General features: G+C 39.9%; 1 protein-coding gene across 1 annotated transcript in view; it reads right to left on the bottom strand.

Moving 5' to 3' along the window:
* The window catches only part of Pez (protein tyrosine phosphatase non-receptor pez), a 923,645-nt gene that overhangs the window by 851,881 nt on the left and 53,522 nt on the right, over positions 1–18,242 (bottom strand). Inside the window, exon 4 of the mRNA XM_068226358.1 lies at positions 15,573–15,670. Coding sequence (XP_068082459.1) covers positions 15,573–15,670 — 98 coding nt within the window. The remainder of the gene's footprint in view (positions 1–15,572; positions 15,671–18,242) is intronic.

The following is an 18,242-nucleotide window of genomic DNA, read 5'->3' as shown; positions in this document are numbered from 1 at the left end:
ATGAACCTGTTCCATCCTTTGTCCCACTGGATTTAATCAAAGGGCACTTGTTACGCAGATGATCTGTCGACCCACAAGCATAGCATTTGCGGGTGGTGAAAGTTCGGCGAGGTTGAGGCCGAAAGTTGCTCGAAGACGGAGGGGGCTCCTTAGCGACTCGTAAGGTGTCGGCATACCTAACTCTTTTGGCTGCAACCGCCATAGCCTCTAATTCAGCAAAAGTTTGAGAACACGACGCAAAATACAAGTACGACCTGTAGGGCGGGGAAATCCCTTCAACAACTGTCGGCACGATTTGATCTTCCGGGAAATGAAGAGCGAATACCCTAGTGTAGAACTTAATAACCTGGAAGAAGTCAGCGAGATTTTCATCCAGTCGCTGTACTCTGTAATAGTACTTCTGTATTAGAGAGTACATTGCCCTAGCCGGAACGAAATTCGCCAGAAGGTGTGCATGGAAGCCTTCTATAGAAGATTGCTCAGCTATGGCTCTGACTATTTTGTCTGAGAGGACACCTATGGAATAAGGACAAATAATTTGAAGAATTTTAAAAGGGGAAAGAGAAAACACTAGAGCGTGATCTTGAAATTCAACTAAGAATCTTAAAAATGAGATGACATCATTAGTAGATTAATAGAAAACTTAGAGATTCCCCTAAGTAACATAACCAAAGGGTGAGGCAAGCTACTGAACCCGGGTGACATAGTAGGTAACGGCCTAGGGGGTGAAGAAGCTTCAGAGACAGCATTATTTGAAAAGAATGGTGGAATAGATGTACGACGGTCAGGCTCATTTCCTAATGGGGCAGAAGTTTGTTGAGTTGCCACAGATTTTCTGCTTTCTTCGCCTTTGGAAGAATCTTTCTCACTAGCTATGTTTACAACAGTGGCTTGGTCGGTTGTGGGAGTAGCAGTCCCAGTTAACAATTGACTAACTTTACTGGACATTTTTGATAGATGATCAATTAAATTACTCCCCTCCTTAGCATGATCTTCCTTTAATTTTGGAGACAATAGATCGCTCACCCTGTTAGAAAAGTGGAACAATCTAGCCTGTACTCTTTTAAGCTGATTAGGAGATGGATCACTTACTTCAAAAAAACTAACTACGGATGCTAGCTCGGTGGTGTTGTCCGTGATAGTGGATAGAGCCTCATCAATATCCTTCTCTCCCAAAGTTGGGATACAAATTGGTAATTCAAGGATTTCCTTAAGCTTGGTGGTATCTGCCGCAACCGTGCCTCCAGATTGAACATTCCTAATAAGTAATTCATAAATTAATTCCTCCTTGCGCAAGTAGCCGGGGTGGAGGACTTCGCGAGGGCCGGACATGATGAAAGAAATTTACGAATTTAGGAAAGGGAAAAGGAAATTCCAGAGACTGAGAAAATTCTTAGAGTTCGGAACAGATTCTATGTTTAGCCGACAAAAGAGGCTTAATTGAGACCCATTCAACCATGCTCTGCTACCACTTGTTACGGGGATACCCGTGGAACACAGAGCTGAAAGAAGGTGTCAGGATGAATGGGACTAACTACAATGTCAAGAATAGAATTTAAAATTTAAGGTGAAGGTTATATTTTCAGACACCAAAATTGAGAATTTTTACAAGTAGCAAACGTTAAATAAGATTGGTAAAAAGTCCAAGATTCAGAATCTCCACACCTTGGGGTTTAAGCCCCTAGCTTTACATTTCCTGAGCTACCTGCTCAAATTGACAGAGCACATGAATTTACATAAGGGCAGAAATCCCCTGATACATGGAGTGCTTGTTCCTTAAACTACAATATCAGGCCTCCCAGAGGCACTTTTACAACACTAGAAAAAGAGCTAAAGTGCTCTCAGTTTTTAAGCCTACTCAAGGCAACATAACATGAAAACCTAATAATCACTGGCCTTTCAAGGCACTATTTACAAACAGAAATCTTATTACACAGAGGTATCTAGTACCCAACCTACAGGGATTTAGTGAAAATGAACAGGTTAAATAAACAGCCCGAGTACAACATGAATGGAGTCGAAGATTGAGCTCCAAAAAATTTAAAGACCAATAGAGCACTTGGCCGACGAAACAGGGGCTAATCCCAAACTACTGAGGTTGCACGCATGGAAATAACTTTAATACATTGCAGAAACAAATGTGGCACCTCAAACCAAGATGAAGGGGAGCTCGAGAGGGTATATCTCTCTCTATCCCCGATGTACAGTTTAAGATTTTATGAAGTTTTACATTAGCCGGCAGAAAGTTACATTTTTAGGAAAACTAGGTTACATAGTTAATGTTTCGGACCTTTCCCTCAGGTTAAGCTGCAGAGCTAGCAAGAAATAAAGATGTTACGTGGCCATTACCATGTCGAAGAACTGCTGCCTGATGAATGAGGCGCCGCCCACCTCCTGCTTGACACGCACACTAGGTTAGATGAGGATCAATTGGCCAAGAGACGAGAAAATCCGCAGTTTATAAACCCTCGGGGAAAGTTCGAGACCATTCTAGATTAAACTAGCCACACCCTCTCATTTTTATTGGTGGATTTAAAAGTTACACTCAAAATCGAAGAAGAGGGCTGTGATTGGTTGAAAATTAATTACAGAAATTTGGGATTGGCTAGATTAAAAAACTGGCGGAAAGAACAGATAAATATTGCCAACCCAAAAATAAATGAGCATCAATTAGTAAAAAAAAAAAAACAACGTATGGATACAAAACTTCTTTAAATCAAAAGTTCATTCACTTCGCACCAGGGTGCATGATCATAGTTTTTCAGCAGTGACATCTATGGAAGAATGTCCAAACTTCTTGATGAAGGGCAAACAAACTAGTAGAAATTCACACAGTACAGGAAACTTCACAATAACAAAATTATATCAGATTTTAGTGGCGACATCTTCAGAGTACAGTTCTAACTTGTTGTATTGTTGGTTTCACATCTGGTAGATAGAGGAGTTCTTTTAGGCGCTCATTTTGAACGCGCAGCGGAGAGGTGTACCTCCCAGTACAATAATAATAATAATAATAATAATAATAATAATAATAATAATAATAATAATAATAATAATAATAATAATAATAATAATAATAATAACAACAATAACAACAACTAAACAGTTGAAATAAAGTGGTCCTTAGCTGGCAGAAATGCCATGAATGGAAAAATAATAATAATAATAATAATAATAATAATAATAATAATAATAATAATATATATGTATATTATCATTATAGACTGTTATGCCTTTCAGCGTTCAGTCTGCAAGCCTCTGTGAATTTACTAAACGCCGCCACAATCCTCGATTTACAACTAGTGTTGTGGCCTCATTTAGTTCTATACCTCTTATCTTTAAATCGTTAGAAACCAAGTCTAAACATCATCGTCTTCGTCTACCTCTACTTCTCTTACCCTCCATAGCAGAGTCCATTATTCTACTAGGTAACCTATCCTCCTCCATTCGCCTCACATGACCCCACCACCGAAGCCGGTTTATGCGTACAGCTTCATCAATTGAGTTCATTAATAAATTAGTCTTTATCTCCTCATTCCGAATACCCTCCTGCCATTGTTCCCACCTGTTTGTACCAGCAATCATTCTTGCAACTTTCATGTCTGTTACTTCTAACTTATGAATAAGATATCCTGAGTCCACCCAGCTTTCACTCCCGTAAAGCAAAGTTGGTCTGAAAACAGACCGATGTAAAGATAGTTTCGTCTGGGAGCTAACTTCCTTCTTACAGAATACTACTGATCGCAACTGCGAGCTCACTGCATTAGCTTTACTACACCTTGATTCAATCTCACATACTATATTACCATCCTGGGAGAAAACACAACCTAAATACTTGAAATTATCCACCTGTTCTAGCTTTGTATCACCAATCTGACAATTAATTCTGTTGAATTTCTCACCTACTGACATCAATTTAGTCTTCGAGAGGCTAATTTTCATACCATACTCATTGCACCTATTTTCAAGTTCCAAGATATTAGACTGCAGGCTTTCGGCACAGTCTGCCATTAAGACCAAGTCGCCAGCATAGGCCAAACTGCTTACAACATTTCCACCTAACTGAATCCCTCCCTGCCAATTTATACCTTTCAGCAGATGATCCGTGTAAACTACGAACAGCAAAGGTAAAAGATTACAGCCTTGTCTAACCCCTGTAAGTACCCTGAACCAAGAACTCATTCTACCATCAATTCTCACTGAAGCCTTTGATTGATTTTAATAATCTACCTTTAATTCCATATAGTCCCCTAGTATAGTGAACATCTTTTCCCTCGGTACCCTGTCATATGCTTTCTCGTGTTTGAGTCATCAGTCCATAGACTGTATTGGTGCAGCTCTCCACGCCACCCTATTCTATGGTAACCTTTTCATTTCTACGTAACTATTTTATCCTACATCTGCTCTAATCTGCTCGTCATATTCATACTGTACCAGGAATGCATAGGACCTGGCCCATATAAATTAAAAACTTTATTTCCAGCATACAATTCCATTCTGATATGTGAACAGCTGAATGAAAGAACATTCTAGTACCTACCAGACTTCACGAGCAAGCCAGGCAAGGTCAAGTGACGTCACTGCCGCTAGTAACTTGCCTCCCCTATAGATGTTTCTCGAAGTTTTTTTCATGAACTTTTTAACGCCTGGACCGATTAAAACAGGACTAACGCCAAATTGTAGCTGACATTATAAAAGTAAAACCCTGCAAATTTCAAGTCAATCTGTCCAGTAGTTTTTGAAATATAACAATTAAAATTTTGGAAGGAATGAGCACTCTTCGTCACATGATTCATAGCGCCGCCCACCTGGCGGGGATATATAGGCCACTATGTCAAGACCAGCAGGCAGAGAGAGGCTGGGGGAGAGAGAGCAGTCTGACCCTCGTGCGAGTACAGTCTGTCAGTGCAGTCCCGTCAGTGAAGAAAGTATGTTCCGTCGCGTTTCGCGAGTACGTAGTTATGGCCATAATCGAACGCCGTTGAACTTGTAAAGAACGTCGCACCGTACTTATTCTAAAGTGCCGTGACGATGATAAAATACTAGACATTTCTGGAATATAACACTTGTGAAATTATTGGAGTATTTGATATTTACAGACTAGTACATGACATGTGGACTTTGTTAATTTCGCATAATAGTGAACTACGACGATACCTCAAATTACCGTGTGTGATAAACAGAAACCATCATTTACGACAACTTTGATTATTCTAGGACTCATTTCCTTTAAGACAGTACATCCTTGAACTGTGTGTAACTTCATTTTCTCAGTGTTCGTGCCATATTAGGATAAGACTTTACTGTTTTTCCTGTAATAAACCCGGTAAACATTAAGAACTTTTTATTAGATAATTCATGCTAGTATAATACAATCACGACCAGAAAATCATCTCAATCTGCTTATGATAGTGGCTCAGAGACTGTGATAAAAATTATTACACATTGCATTTTCAAGTGTCTGAACTGTGCTTACTACTTCACGACCATATTTTCAGATGTTATCAGTGACGATTTTAAACTGTGTCTTATGCAACAAGGACTGTAATTATTCATTTAACATCATAAAATTAGAATATGAGCTGAACTGTGTTTTACGACAGTGAGTGATAATAATATCTGTGATTACTAAATTTAATCGTGCCAATTGAATTTTCCGTGTGCTAATATCACCTCCAAGAGCAGCGGAAATCTTGGTGAAATACTACAAGATCCAGTTACATCAAACATCATTTCATCTATGGTACCCATCGAGGGACGTCAACGTGGTCTCTTCATGGAGCATCGCTGAGTTCGAGTCTCCGTCCGCACTCTGCGGAATGTTCCAGAGTCCCATTCTCCACTTCAACATTCGTAAGCTGATTTTCCTTTTCTGAGCGAGTAGTCACGAACTGACTGACTTTTTGCAAAACTATTAATCCGGAACAGTGATATTCCCAGTGCTATGTGTGAATAATATTTCATAATTTTTCATCATTTCTAAGAAGTTCACATTTGGTGATAAATTTATTTTTCAAATTTAATAACTAATTCACATTCACATTACGTAGAAGAACTTTAGGGTTTCAAGTGTTTTATGATCCTTAATTTCAATTCTAACAAACTGAGAGACATTCAACAAGAATTTAAATCTTTATTTCAACTCTTCAATAATAAGCGTGTGTGTTCATTTTATGATTTAAGACTTAGAAAGGCTCTAGGTGCAAAATTGATACTTAGTGTTTTCATAAAAGTTAAAAAGATTATAGGATATCAATGTCCCATGAAAGAGTGATATTCATTTTTTTTTTCCACGAACTGACTTCAAGAAGATATCCGTTTAAACCTTTTGATTTTGACAGATTTTGATGAAAGATTTGAGTCCTATATTAAGATTGCAGGGTGATGAATCTTTGAATATTATTAATAAATTGTTTGGAAAAAGTATAACCATCAATTATTCGCCCTACGATTCTATCCTTCTCTGTATCGGCTCCAAAATCACCGTACACTACCTGAGGTCCTTCTCATGCCCAAAACCCATTAACATTTCCTGGTACAATACCTTGGTCTACCCCTACCATTCCTACCACCTACACTTACTTCAAAAACCAAATTAACAAGTCCTGGGTGTCTTAAGATGTGTCCTATCATTCTATTTCTTCTTCTCGCCAAATTTAGCCAAATCAATCTCCTCTCACCAATTCGATTCAGTATCTCTTCATTCGTGATTCGATCTATCCATCTCACCTTCAGCATTCTTCTGTAACACCACATTTCAAAAGATATCTTTTCTCTTTCTTTCTGAGCTAGTTATCGTCCATGTTTCACTTCCATACAATGCCACGCTCCACACGAAAGTCTTCAAAAACATCTTTCTAATTCCGATATCAATGTTTGAAGTGAGCAAATTTCTTTTCTTCAGAAAGCTCTTCCTTGCTTGTGCTAGTCTGCATTATATGTCCTCCTTACTTCTGCCATTGTTAGTTATTTTACTACCCAAGTAACAATATTCATCTACTTCCTTTAAGACTTCATTTCCTAATCTAATGTTTCCTACATCACCTGCCTTCATTCGACTGCACTCCATTACTTTTGTTTTGGACTTATTTATTTTCATCTTGTACTCCTTACCAAAGACTCCCTCCGTACTATCCAGCAACTTCGAGATCTTTTGCAGTCTCAGAAAAAATAACAATATCATCGGCAAATCTCAAGGTTTTGATTTCCTCTCCTTGGACTGTGATTCCCTTTCCGAATTTCTCTTTGATTTCCTTTACTGCCTGTTCTATGTAAACACTGAAAAGTAGATGGGACAAACTGCAGCCTTGCCTCACTCCTTTCTGGATTGCTGCTTCTTTTTCAAAGCCCTCGATTCTTATCACTGCAGACTGATTTTTATACAGATTGTAGATAATTCTTCGTTCTCGGTATCTGATCCCTATCATCTTCAGAATCATAAATAGCTTGGTCCAATCAACATTATCGAATGCCTTTTCTAGATCTACGAATGCCATGTACGTGGGCTTGTCACCCTTGACTCGATCCTCTAAGATCAGACGTAATGTCAGGATTGCTTCACGTGATCCTACATTTCTTCTGAAGCCAAATTGATGTTCTCCCAACTCAGCTTCAACTTGTTTTTCCATTCTTCTGTAAATAATATGTGTTAAAATTTTGCAGGCATGAGATACTAAACTAATGGTACGGTAGTTTTCACACCTGTCAGCACCGGCTTTCTTGGGAACAGGTATAACAACATTCTGCCAAAAATTGGATGGGACTTCTTCTGTCTCATACATCTCGCACACTAAATGAAATAACCTTGCCATGCTGGTTTCTCCTAAGGCAGTCAGTAATTCAGAGGGAATGTCATCAATTCCAGGTGCCTTGTTCCTATTGAGGTCACTCACAGCTCTGTCAAAACTCTGACCTCAAAATTGGGTCTCCCATTTCATCAGCACCAACAGCCTCTTCATGTTCCAGAACCAAATTATCTACATCTTTACCTTGATACAACTGTTGGATATGCTCCTGCCATCTTTCTGCTTTGTCTTCTTTCCCTAGAAGTGGCTTTCCATCTGAGCTCTTAATATTCATACCCCTAGACTTCCTTTCTCCAAAGGTTTCCTTGATTTTCCTGTATGCAGCATCTACCTTTCCCAGGACCATACAGCCTTCGACATCCCTGCACTTCTCCTTCAGCCATTCTTCCTTAGCTACCTTGCACTTTCTATCCACTTGATTCTTTAATCGCCCGTATTCTGTTCTGCCCTCTTCATTTCTAGCATTCTTGTATTTTCGTCATTCATCAATCAGATCTAGTATCTCCCGAGTTATCCACTGATTCTTAGTTGATCTTTTCTTCCTTCCTAACATTTCTTCAGCAGCCCAACTGACTTCATTTTTCATGACTCCCCACTCTTCCTCCACAGTGTTTCCTTCAGCCTTTTCATTTAGTCCTTGTGCAACACGTTCCTTGAAACAATCCCTCACACTCTTTTCTTTCAACTTGTCTAGATATCATCTTTTTGCATTCTTTCCTTGCATTCTTCAATTTCTTCAACCTCAGATGGCATTTCATGACCAACAATTTGTGGTCAGAGTCCATGTGTGCTCCTGGGAAAGTTTTGCAATCAAACACCTGTTTTCTGAATCTCTGCCTAATCATAATGAAGTCTATTTGATACCTTCCAGTGTCTCCAGGTCTCATCCATGTATACAGCCTTTGTTTGTGGTGTTTGAACCAAGTATTGGCAAGGACTAAATTATGATCAGTGCAGAATTCAACCAGCCAACTTCCTCTTTCGTTCCTTTGTCCCAATCCAAATTCTCCTACTGTACTACCTTCTCTTCCTTGGCCTACCACTGCATTCCAGTCTCCCATCACAATTAGATTCTCATCACCTTTTACATATTGTATTAAATCTCCTATCTCCTTATATATTCTTTCGATTTCTTCATCATACGTTGAACTAGTAGGCATATAGACTGCACTATTATGGTGGGCATTGGTTTGGTGTCTATCTTGACGACAATAATTCTTTCATTATGCTGGTCGTAGTAGCTTACCCGCTGCCCTATTTTCTTATTCATTATTAAATCAACTTTTGCATTTCCCCTGTTTGATTTTGTGTTGATAATTCGGTAGTCGCCTGACCAAAAATCTTGTTCTTCCTGCCAACGTACTTCACTTATACCAACTACATCTAACTTTAGCCTATCCATCTCCCTTTTCAGATTCTCTAACCTACCACAACGATTCAAACTTCTAACATTCCACGCTCCGACTCGCAGAATGTCAGTATCCATCATCGTGATGATCGCCCCCTCTCGTGTAGTCCCCACCCAGAGATCTGAATGGGGGACTAGTTTACCTCCGGAATATTTTACCCGGGAGGAAGCCATCATCAGTACATCATTCATACAGAAAGAGCTGCATGTCCTCAGGAGGTAGTTACAGCTGTAGTAGTTTCCCGTTGCTTTCAGCCGTGTAGCAGTATCAACACAGCTAAGCCATGTTGAGTATTATTACAAGGCCGTATAAGTCAATCATCTAGACTGCTGCCCTTGCAACTACCGAAAGGCTGCTACCCCACTTTCGATGCTTTCTCTAGATCTACGGAACATAAATACAACTGCCTATTCCTCTCGTAGCATTTTTCAATTACCTGGCGCATACTTAAAATCTGATCCTGACAGCCTCTCTATGGTCTGAAACCACACTGGTTTTCATCCAACTTCCTGTCAACGACTGATCGCACCCTCCCTTCCAAGATGCCAGTGAATACTTTGCCTGGTATCCAATCAATGAGATACCTCGTTAGTTGTTGCAATCCTTCCTGTTCCCTTGCTTAGGTGCAATTACTGCTTTTGTCCAATCTATGAAGCCATTTCATCCCTGCCTTCCCGCTATACTTCACCAATTCAGGTCTAATTTCATCTATTCCTGCAGCCGTATGATAACGGAGTTTATTTACCATCCTTTCCACTTCCTCAAACATAATTTCACCAACATCATTTTCCTCCTCCCCATGAGCTTGCCTGTTTGCAACACCACCAGAATGATTTCCTTCTACAATGAGAAGATGTTCATAATATTCCCTCCACCTCTCCAGTGATTCCCTGGGATCTATTATGAGTTCACCCAAATTACGTAAAACACTGTTCATTTCCTTTTTCCCTCCCTTCCTAAGATTCTTTATTATTGTCCAGAAAGGTTTCCCTGCTGCTTGACCTAGCCTTTCCAGGTTATTACCAAAATCTTGCCGTGACTTCTTTTTGGATTCAACACCTATTTGCTTTGCTCTGTTTCTTTCATCTACGTATAAATCCCTGTCTGCCTTGGCCCTTGTTTGGAGCCATTTCTGATAAGCCTTCTTTTTACGTTTACAGGCTGCTCTCACTTCATCATTCCACCAAGGTGTTCGCCTTTTCCCATCTTTACACACTGTTGTTCCTAGGCATTCCCTTGCTGTTTCTACTACAGCATCCCTGTATGCCACCCATTCACTTTCTATATCCTGAGCCTGCTTACTGTCTACTGCTCGAAACTTCTCACTAATCATATCCATGTATTTCTGTCTAATTTCCTCATCCTGGAGATTTTCTACCCTTATTCGTTTGCAGAAAGATTTCACTTTCTCTACTCTACACCTAGAGATACTTAGTTCACTACAGATCAGATAGTGGTCTGTATCATCGAAAAATCTTCGAAAAACTCGTACATTCCTAACAGATTTCCTGAATTCAAAGTCTGTTAAGATATAGTCTATTATGGATCTGGTACCCCCTAGCCTCCCATGTGTAGCGGTGAATAGCCTTATGCTTGAAGAATGTATTCGTAACAGTTAAACCCATACTAACACAGAAGTCCAGCAAACGCTTCCCATTCCCATTAGCTTCCATATCTTCCCCACATTTACCAATCACCCTTTCGTATCTTTCTGTTCTATTCCCAACTCTTGCATTGAAATCACCCATTAGCACTATTCTATCCTTGCTGTTGACCCTGACCACGATGTCACTCAATGCTTCATAAAACTTGTCTACTTCATCCTCATCTGCACCCTCACAATGTGAATACACGGACACAATTCTTGTCCTAATTCCTCCAACTGACAAATCTACCCACATCATTCGCTCATTTACATGCCTAACAGAAACTATGTTGCGTGCAATGGTATTCCTGACAAAGAGCCCTACCCCAGACTCTGCCCTTCCCTTTCTAACACCCGTCAAGTACACTTTATAATATCCTATCTCTTCCTCATTATCTCCCATTACCCGAATATCACTTACTCCTAGCACATCCAGATGCATCCTCTTTGCTGACTCATCCAGTTCTACCTTCATTCTTCCAGAAGCCCCATTAATATTGATAGCTCCCCATCAAATTCCATTTCGTTCGCCAAGTTGTTTTCAAGGAGTCCCTCGCCTGTCAAATGGGAGTGGGACTCAATAATAATAATAATAATAATAATAATAATAATAATAATAATAATAATAATAATAATAATAATAATAATAATAATAATAATAATAATAATATAAAAGGCCTTTCGAGTTGATGCCTCATGGGTGTTAATAGTATTAACAATAATACACTGGCGGTAAATGAAATCCCAACACCAAAAAGGAGCTGTGCTAGATAAAGTTCGGAAGGCATGCTTGCACATCTGAAAGATGACACCAATTCCAATTTGCAGGCTAGTCAACGGAGAGTGGTGCTAGTAACGCCACTACGACCTTTCAAAGCAATTTTGCATTAAATATGTCATGTTCACTTCATGAGCGTTAGTCATCGTCTGGAACTGACTTTTGTGAGGTAAGTGTGAGTCAAACATTCCTTTGAGAAGATGAAGAAGACAGTATCTGCTGCTTCCCAAGTTTGAACAAGGCCGTTTAATAGGGCTACGAGATACTGCAGAAAGACTTGGCAAGGATGTATCCACAGTGCAGCAGTGTTGGCAACTATAGTCAAGGGAAGGCACTGTCTCCAGAAAACTGGAATCGGCCCCATACGGGCCACTATAGAAACGGAAGACTGCTGTACTCGCAGTGGATTGTTCTACATCTGCTACAACCATCAAAGCTTCAGTTGACACAAGAGTGACACAGCGAACTGTAACAAAGCGATAACTTGAGGGACAGCTCCGAGCTGGACGACCTGTAGCGTTCACGCCATTAATTCCGAATCACTGCCATCCGCAACTTCAGCGGTGTCAAACAAGAGCTCGCTGGAATGCGGAGTGGAGATCTGGTGTGTTATCAGATGGGAGCCGTTTCTTTCTTGATCTCAGTAATGGCCACAGTTTGGTAAAGAAAGAGGCCAGATTAGTGCTTGGAACCAAGCTGTCTGCCCCTACAACATACTGGACCTACACTAGGAGTTATGGTCAGGGGAGCGATTTCTTTTGACAGAAGGAGCATTCTCGTCGTTATCCCAAGAACATTGACTGTAGATTTGTATGTCAGTCTGGTGACTGAACCGGTTGTGCTGCCATTCACTCGCGGTATCCAAGGGCTTGTTTCCCAACAGGATAACGCTCGTCCTCTTGCCTCTGCTGTCACTCAACGTGCTCTATAATGTGTTGACCAATTGCCCTGGCCTGAGAGATCACTAGACCTTTTGCTCACTGAGCACATGTGGGACATTATGGGACGACAAATTGAGCGTCATCCAATACCAGAATTAGCTGTTGCTGATTTGACTGACCAAGTGCAACAGGTGTGGAACTCCACCCGAAAAAATTGCACCTATACAACACAATACATGCACATTTGCATCCTTTCATTAAAAAATCCTGGCATCTACAGCGGTTATTAACGTTCAACCATGTCACAGGTCTTCCTGCGCATACTGGAACCTGTGACTTGGAAACTTTCATCAAATAAATAAGTTACCCAGAGCTGCTTAGCCTAAACTGCATTACTCTAAACTAATGTCTTCTTGGTGTTGGGATTCCATTTCCCATCAGTGTAGTTAATAATATTGACAAGGTGGAACCATATATTTAAAGGTGTTTAAAGGGCGACTTGCTCATCTGTGAAGACGGGGCCCTACTTACATTGAATTCTAATGATGAGGATGGCACACACATCCAGCCCTCAAGAGAATGGAATTAACCAATGGAATATTAAAATCCCTGACCCGGGCGAGAATCGAACCCGGGACCTCGTGGACCAAAGGCCTGTGCGCTTAACGTTTAGCCATGGAGCTGGACAAAACCCGTGTCCTTGTCCCAAGGTGGTGCAGCTCTTTTCAGACATACCCTCAATAGAGGTGAGCTGTATGTACCATTTTTACTCACATCCCAGCCCTCCTGCCGTTCGCAAATCTCTGGCAGTAATGGGAATCAAACCCAGCCCTTCGAGGACAGCAGGTGATAACACTAACCATTACACTACGGAGGCAGACACTTGGGAAATTATTACTACACCTTTATAAAGCAAAGTTATACTAAGCTTGCATTGCCGTGAATGTTCTGTTGGCTGCCACATATCATGTCAGCAATTCTGCACCCATTTTACCCACCTATTCTCATCTCTCAGAAATTTAAATAATCTGCTCCATTCAGATGAGTGACTTTTACAATTAAGAGTGGTACAATAACCCATTATAACTTCAATCTCATTGCACTAGATAACATACAGATGACAGAAATTAGAGCTCTATAGTATCAAATTGGCCACTGCTACAAAGAATTCTGGGAGCGTGACCAGACTTATGCATACAACAACCTAGTATGTAGCAACCTTGGACAGACTGAGAAATGCTACTGCCACCTGGTGAGTGACAGTATAAACTATGAGTCTGCCGTGAGCAGTGTTGTGTTGACCCTGTAGGTGCCTACATGTCATTTGTGAGGATCATGAAATGGCGCTGAAAATCAACCATTAATGGGAACGCCATATTCCATGCTCATTTTTCATACATACACATAGTGAAGTGCACCAGATTGGGTCACAATGGAAGTCAGTAATCACAATGGATGACACATATGTCCATTTCACAGGTAGTGGTCACATTCGGGTGATGAAATGTAATGACATCAATGCCAAAGAGCACAGCATTTTGTGTTCGATACTGCTGGGACAGTTTCACATGTGGGTTTATAGTTATCACAGGACTCAGTTATGGAGGTAAGTTGATGATATGCAAAGGCTGGGAAAAAAAAAAAAAAAAAAAAAAAAAAAAAAAAATATGTGAATGCAAGATACTCCCAGGAATCTATTATGATACCTACCAGTCTCGAACCAGGTGTGGATGAGGTCTCAAGTTACATCACCACAACATTTCTGTGTTTTTATAAGGAAAATGAACAGAAAGTAGGAATTCACATAAATCCATTTCAAAACATTCCTGTGAAGAGCCCTAATGCCAGTCCAATGGATTTCTGTACATTTAGACTGTTGAAAAGACATTCCATTATCACCGTCCATGTTCCGTGGATGATCTATGGAAAGCTTGCAGGGAGGACTGGGACAGAATTTCCATGCCTGTACTCTGCCCAAGTTTGCTACAAAGGATACTCAGATGTTGGGTGATAGTCCACAACAGAACACAACCTGTGATGGCAGCGGTGAGGTATTTCACAAGGTGAGTACCCATAGTCCACAACAGAACACAACCTGTGATGGCAGCGGTGAGATATTTCAAAAGGTGAGTACCCATGAAAATCGGTTGAATAAAAACTGAGCAAACTTCTATATACCAACTAGCTAAGCCCATGGTGAATAATAAGGTTAAATAAAGTTGCCACCTTTCCAGTAACTCCTCTGTTTGTGCATTTTTTAGTTTGTTACTCCATGTAAATTTTACCAAAACCACCAACTCTGCTATCTATCACCACCTTCAACAGTAAACCATGGCCGAAAATAAATACATACCATACGTGTTTACACACACGTATACTAACAACAACCAAAAGAATATTCTAAATTGAGGTAACATTGACAACCATGCATGTCTTTGGTGGCTGGTACTAATGACGGTGCGTGCGCATGGGTTGGTTAGGGGATTTATATTTACTCCTTGGGAGAAAGAATGTTAAGGTATGTCTCCCAGTTTGAATCAGTAACAATGACTAGTTTTGCTAAGGGTTCCAGGATAACTTAGCAAGGGAGATGTACAATAAATTTCCAATTTCTTTGAAATAATTTAAGAAAAGGCTAGGAAAACAACAGATAGGGAATCTGCCACCTGGACGACTGCCCTAAATGCACATCAGTAGTGATTGATTGTCCTGGAACTATCTCTGGTGCGTCGTAATTCCATCTATCATTACAAACAATTATGACCTCGTTTACTGAAAGCGATTTTCATTATATACTGAAAATACCTTAATTTCATCATCAAAGAAAAAGCAAACTAGATCCTAAAATATGCAAAACTGTGTTTTCTGGAGGAAGTAACTACAGTGTTTCTCAAAAATAAGAGAAAAGTTATATACAATAAATTGTAACTCAGGAATTACCATGGCAAAGAGAAGTTAAAGAAAGGAGAAAGTGAGAAGGAATATATTTTGTTCTTTAACCTACCATTAAACACAGACAGTAATACTTACTCTAACAGAAGTGAAAGAAATTACCTTGCATGCTATAGCTGGCAAGTAGAACAGCCTGCTTAGCATCACAGTTCATTCTTCCTTCAATTACATCCATTTTCAACTGAAGAAAATAATGGTATCTGTAAAAAGAAATAATAGCAGTAGAGGGTTCAAGCCAACAGATGAAATACTGAAAATATCTTCTTCCAAAATTTATTCTCTATACACATTTTATGCAATATCATGTAAATTAACTTTTAGTTTTCTTTTAAAGGTTTGAAACATCGTGGTTAACAGCTCTACTTACTAACTGTTTGAGTGTATTCTATTTGGCAACTTATGTTAGAGCAGGAATTATTCTTCTACGATCAGGAAGGATGCAGTCACTTTATTATAAATGGTACAATCCCCGAATTTTCCTAAGCAAGAAAGACAAACCACCAAGAAATTCTTTCAAGAATGACTAATAGTGGGATCTGAGCCCACCTGTCTCCAGAGTTCACATGAGTAATCACCATGCTTGCCAGATGTTAATGCACTGATCTACCACGTAACATTATCCTTTCATTGCTTAAAATTTGCACTGGCAGACAAAAACAAACTGGATCACTTTCATTTAAGAGCAAAAACTGTATTTATTTATCATAAGCCTTAGCTTTTCTTCATTCCTACAACATATTATTAAAAAACAAAGTTAACCAGTGTTCTGCAAACTTCATAATGATTATCGAAGTTCTGTTTTTTAAGTTTATCCAGAAAAGTTCTTAGATGCTGCAATTTATGAAAATGCCACTATTTTGCTTTACGTTGCATCGACACAGATAGGTCTTATGGCGACGATGGGACAGGAAAGGCCTAGAATGGGAAGGAAGCGGCCGTGGCCTTAACTAAGGTACAGCCCCATCATTTGCCTGGTGTGAAAATGGGAAACCACGGAAAACCATCTTCAGGGCTGCCAACAGTGTGGTTCAAACCCACTATCTCCCGGATGTGAGCTCACAGCTGCGTGCCCCTAACTGCACGGCCAACTCACCCTGCTTAACTTAAATTAACATTGCATTACAATGAACAAACTTATGAACATACCACGGAAAGTTTTCTTGACACTTTACACTTATCTTTCCTTAGTATCAGGTTTTACCACCCCTGGAGACATTTACAGCCTCCATCCTTCGCGGCATACTAGCTAGAAAGTCCACACTTCCACTAGTATTACCCGCATTTCATTGAGGGTGTTAAATCTGCAATGCCAGACATTTTGGCCAAGCACATCCCACAGGTGTTCTATGGGACTGAGGTCTGGATTGTGAGCTGACTAGTCAAGAGTTTGTATCCTGCTGTCTCATAGATATTCCACCGCGCAACGAGCATTATCACGCATCAGGATGAAATTTTCATCAACTAAGGTGATTAGGTAGATTATATGCTCTGCTAACACCTCTACAATGTAAAGGTGTGAATTCAGAACATCTCCATCGATGAAAATATGTTCTGTCCGAGCCTCATGGCCCACGATGATGGAGCCATGCCCACATGGTGATCTCATGGAGATGTTGCAATATGAATATAGCTCCCCACACCTCTTCCACATTCTCTCTCTACCACCAGGTGACTGGAGACAAAATTGCAACTCATCCGTAAAAAGTACCACTGACCACCGCCACCACAGCCCAATTCCGATGGCGACATGAAAACTGCAATCAAGCTGCTCTGTGCTGCAGGGTACGCCATGGGCCAATTTAACGTATCCACAAAGACACACACGAAATGCTGTCAGTTGGTACAGTTATTTATTCACATCTACTTACAAATTAAACACACATATAATTTTAATCACTTCTCTCACTAGCAAAACACACTCATCAACAAAGCTGTGATTTTAACAATTGTCTATCACTGCACATGGAGACTGCAACCTTAAAACACAGTTGAAACAGATGACTGCTTAAAAGCATGTCACAACACGTGGTCACAAGTATAACATGTTAACTCGTAACTCTACCGAACAATAACTCCCCTCTACCATCAAGAGTGCCACCTTATATATGTGCCTGGCCAGGCTTCTAGAGAGATACATTACAAAAAAATACCTTCTCAAAAATTCTAGAGTGCTTTATACATAGATACAGTGTACAGAAGATTCTCCATCGTTCTTGTCTACCCAGCAACATTCTGGAAGTTACAGTGTGTTTCACAATTTTGTAGTGGATTACAAATTACATATACAGGTAAGAATAAATGATATACAAGTTCTTACATTAATTGAACTGATATAAATGTCTATATACAGTACATGTTTCATGACATAACCTCACAAACAATGCGATCGTATCGTATGCACATTTGATGTAATAATAATACTGATATTAAATGGATGTAAACACTTCATAGCTATACATTACAGGTAATAATAATCTAAAATAATAATAATAATAATTCGAGCTCTATATTTGCATTATTTATGCATGGGTGAGAGAATACTGTTTTCACGTTATATCTGTTTATCGCACATACGTCAAGTTGCAGGTCTTCTTGAGATCAAATTGGCTTCTTGGAGTATTCGTCCGACAGTCCTAGCAGTCTCAATGACATTTCTTACTGCCTCGAGTCGATTTCTGGCTTGGATGGCAGTAGTTTGGCGTTCTGTCAGAACTTGGATAATCAGAAACCTATCATCCCTAGTAGATGTAGACCTCTGACAGCCTGATCCAG

The sequence above is a fragment of the Anabrus simplex genome, chromosome 2, assembly GCF_040414725.1.
Source record: "Anabrus simplex isolate iqAnaSimp1 chromosome 2, ASM4041472v1, whole genome shotgun sequence".
Lineage (NCBI taxonomy): Eukaryota > Metazoa > Arthropoda > Insecta > Orthoptera > Tettigoniidae > Anabrus > Anabrus simplex.
Note: the sequence above shows the minus strand (reverse complement) of the source record. Positions and strands in the feature narration are given on the sequence as shown.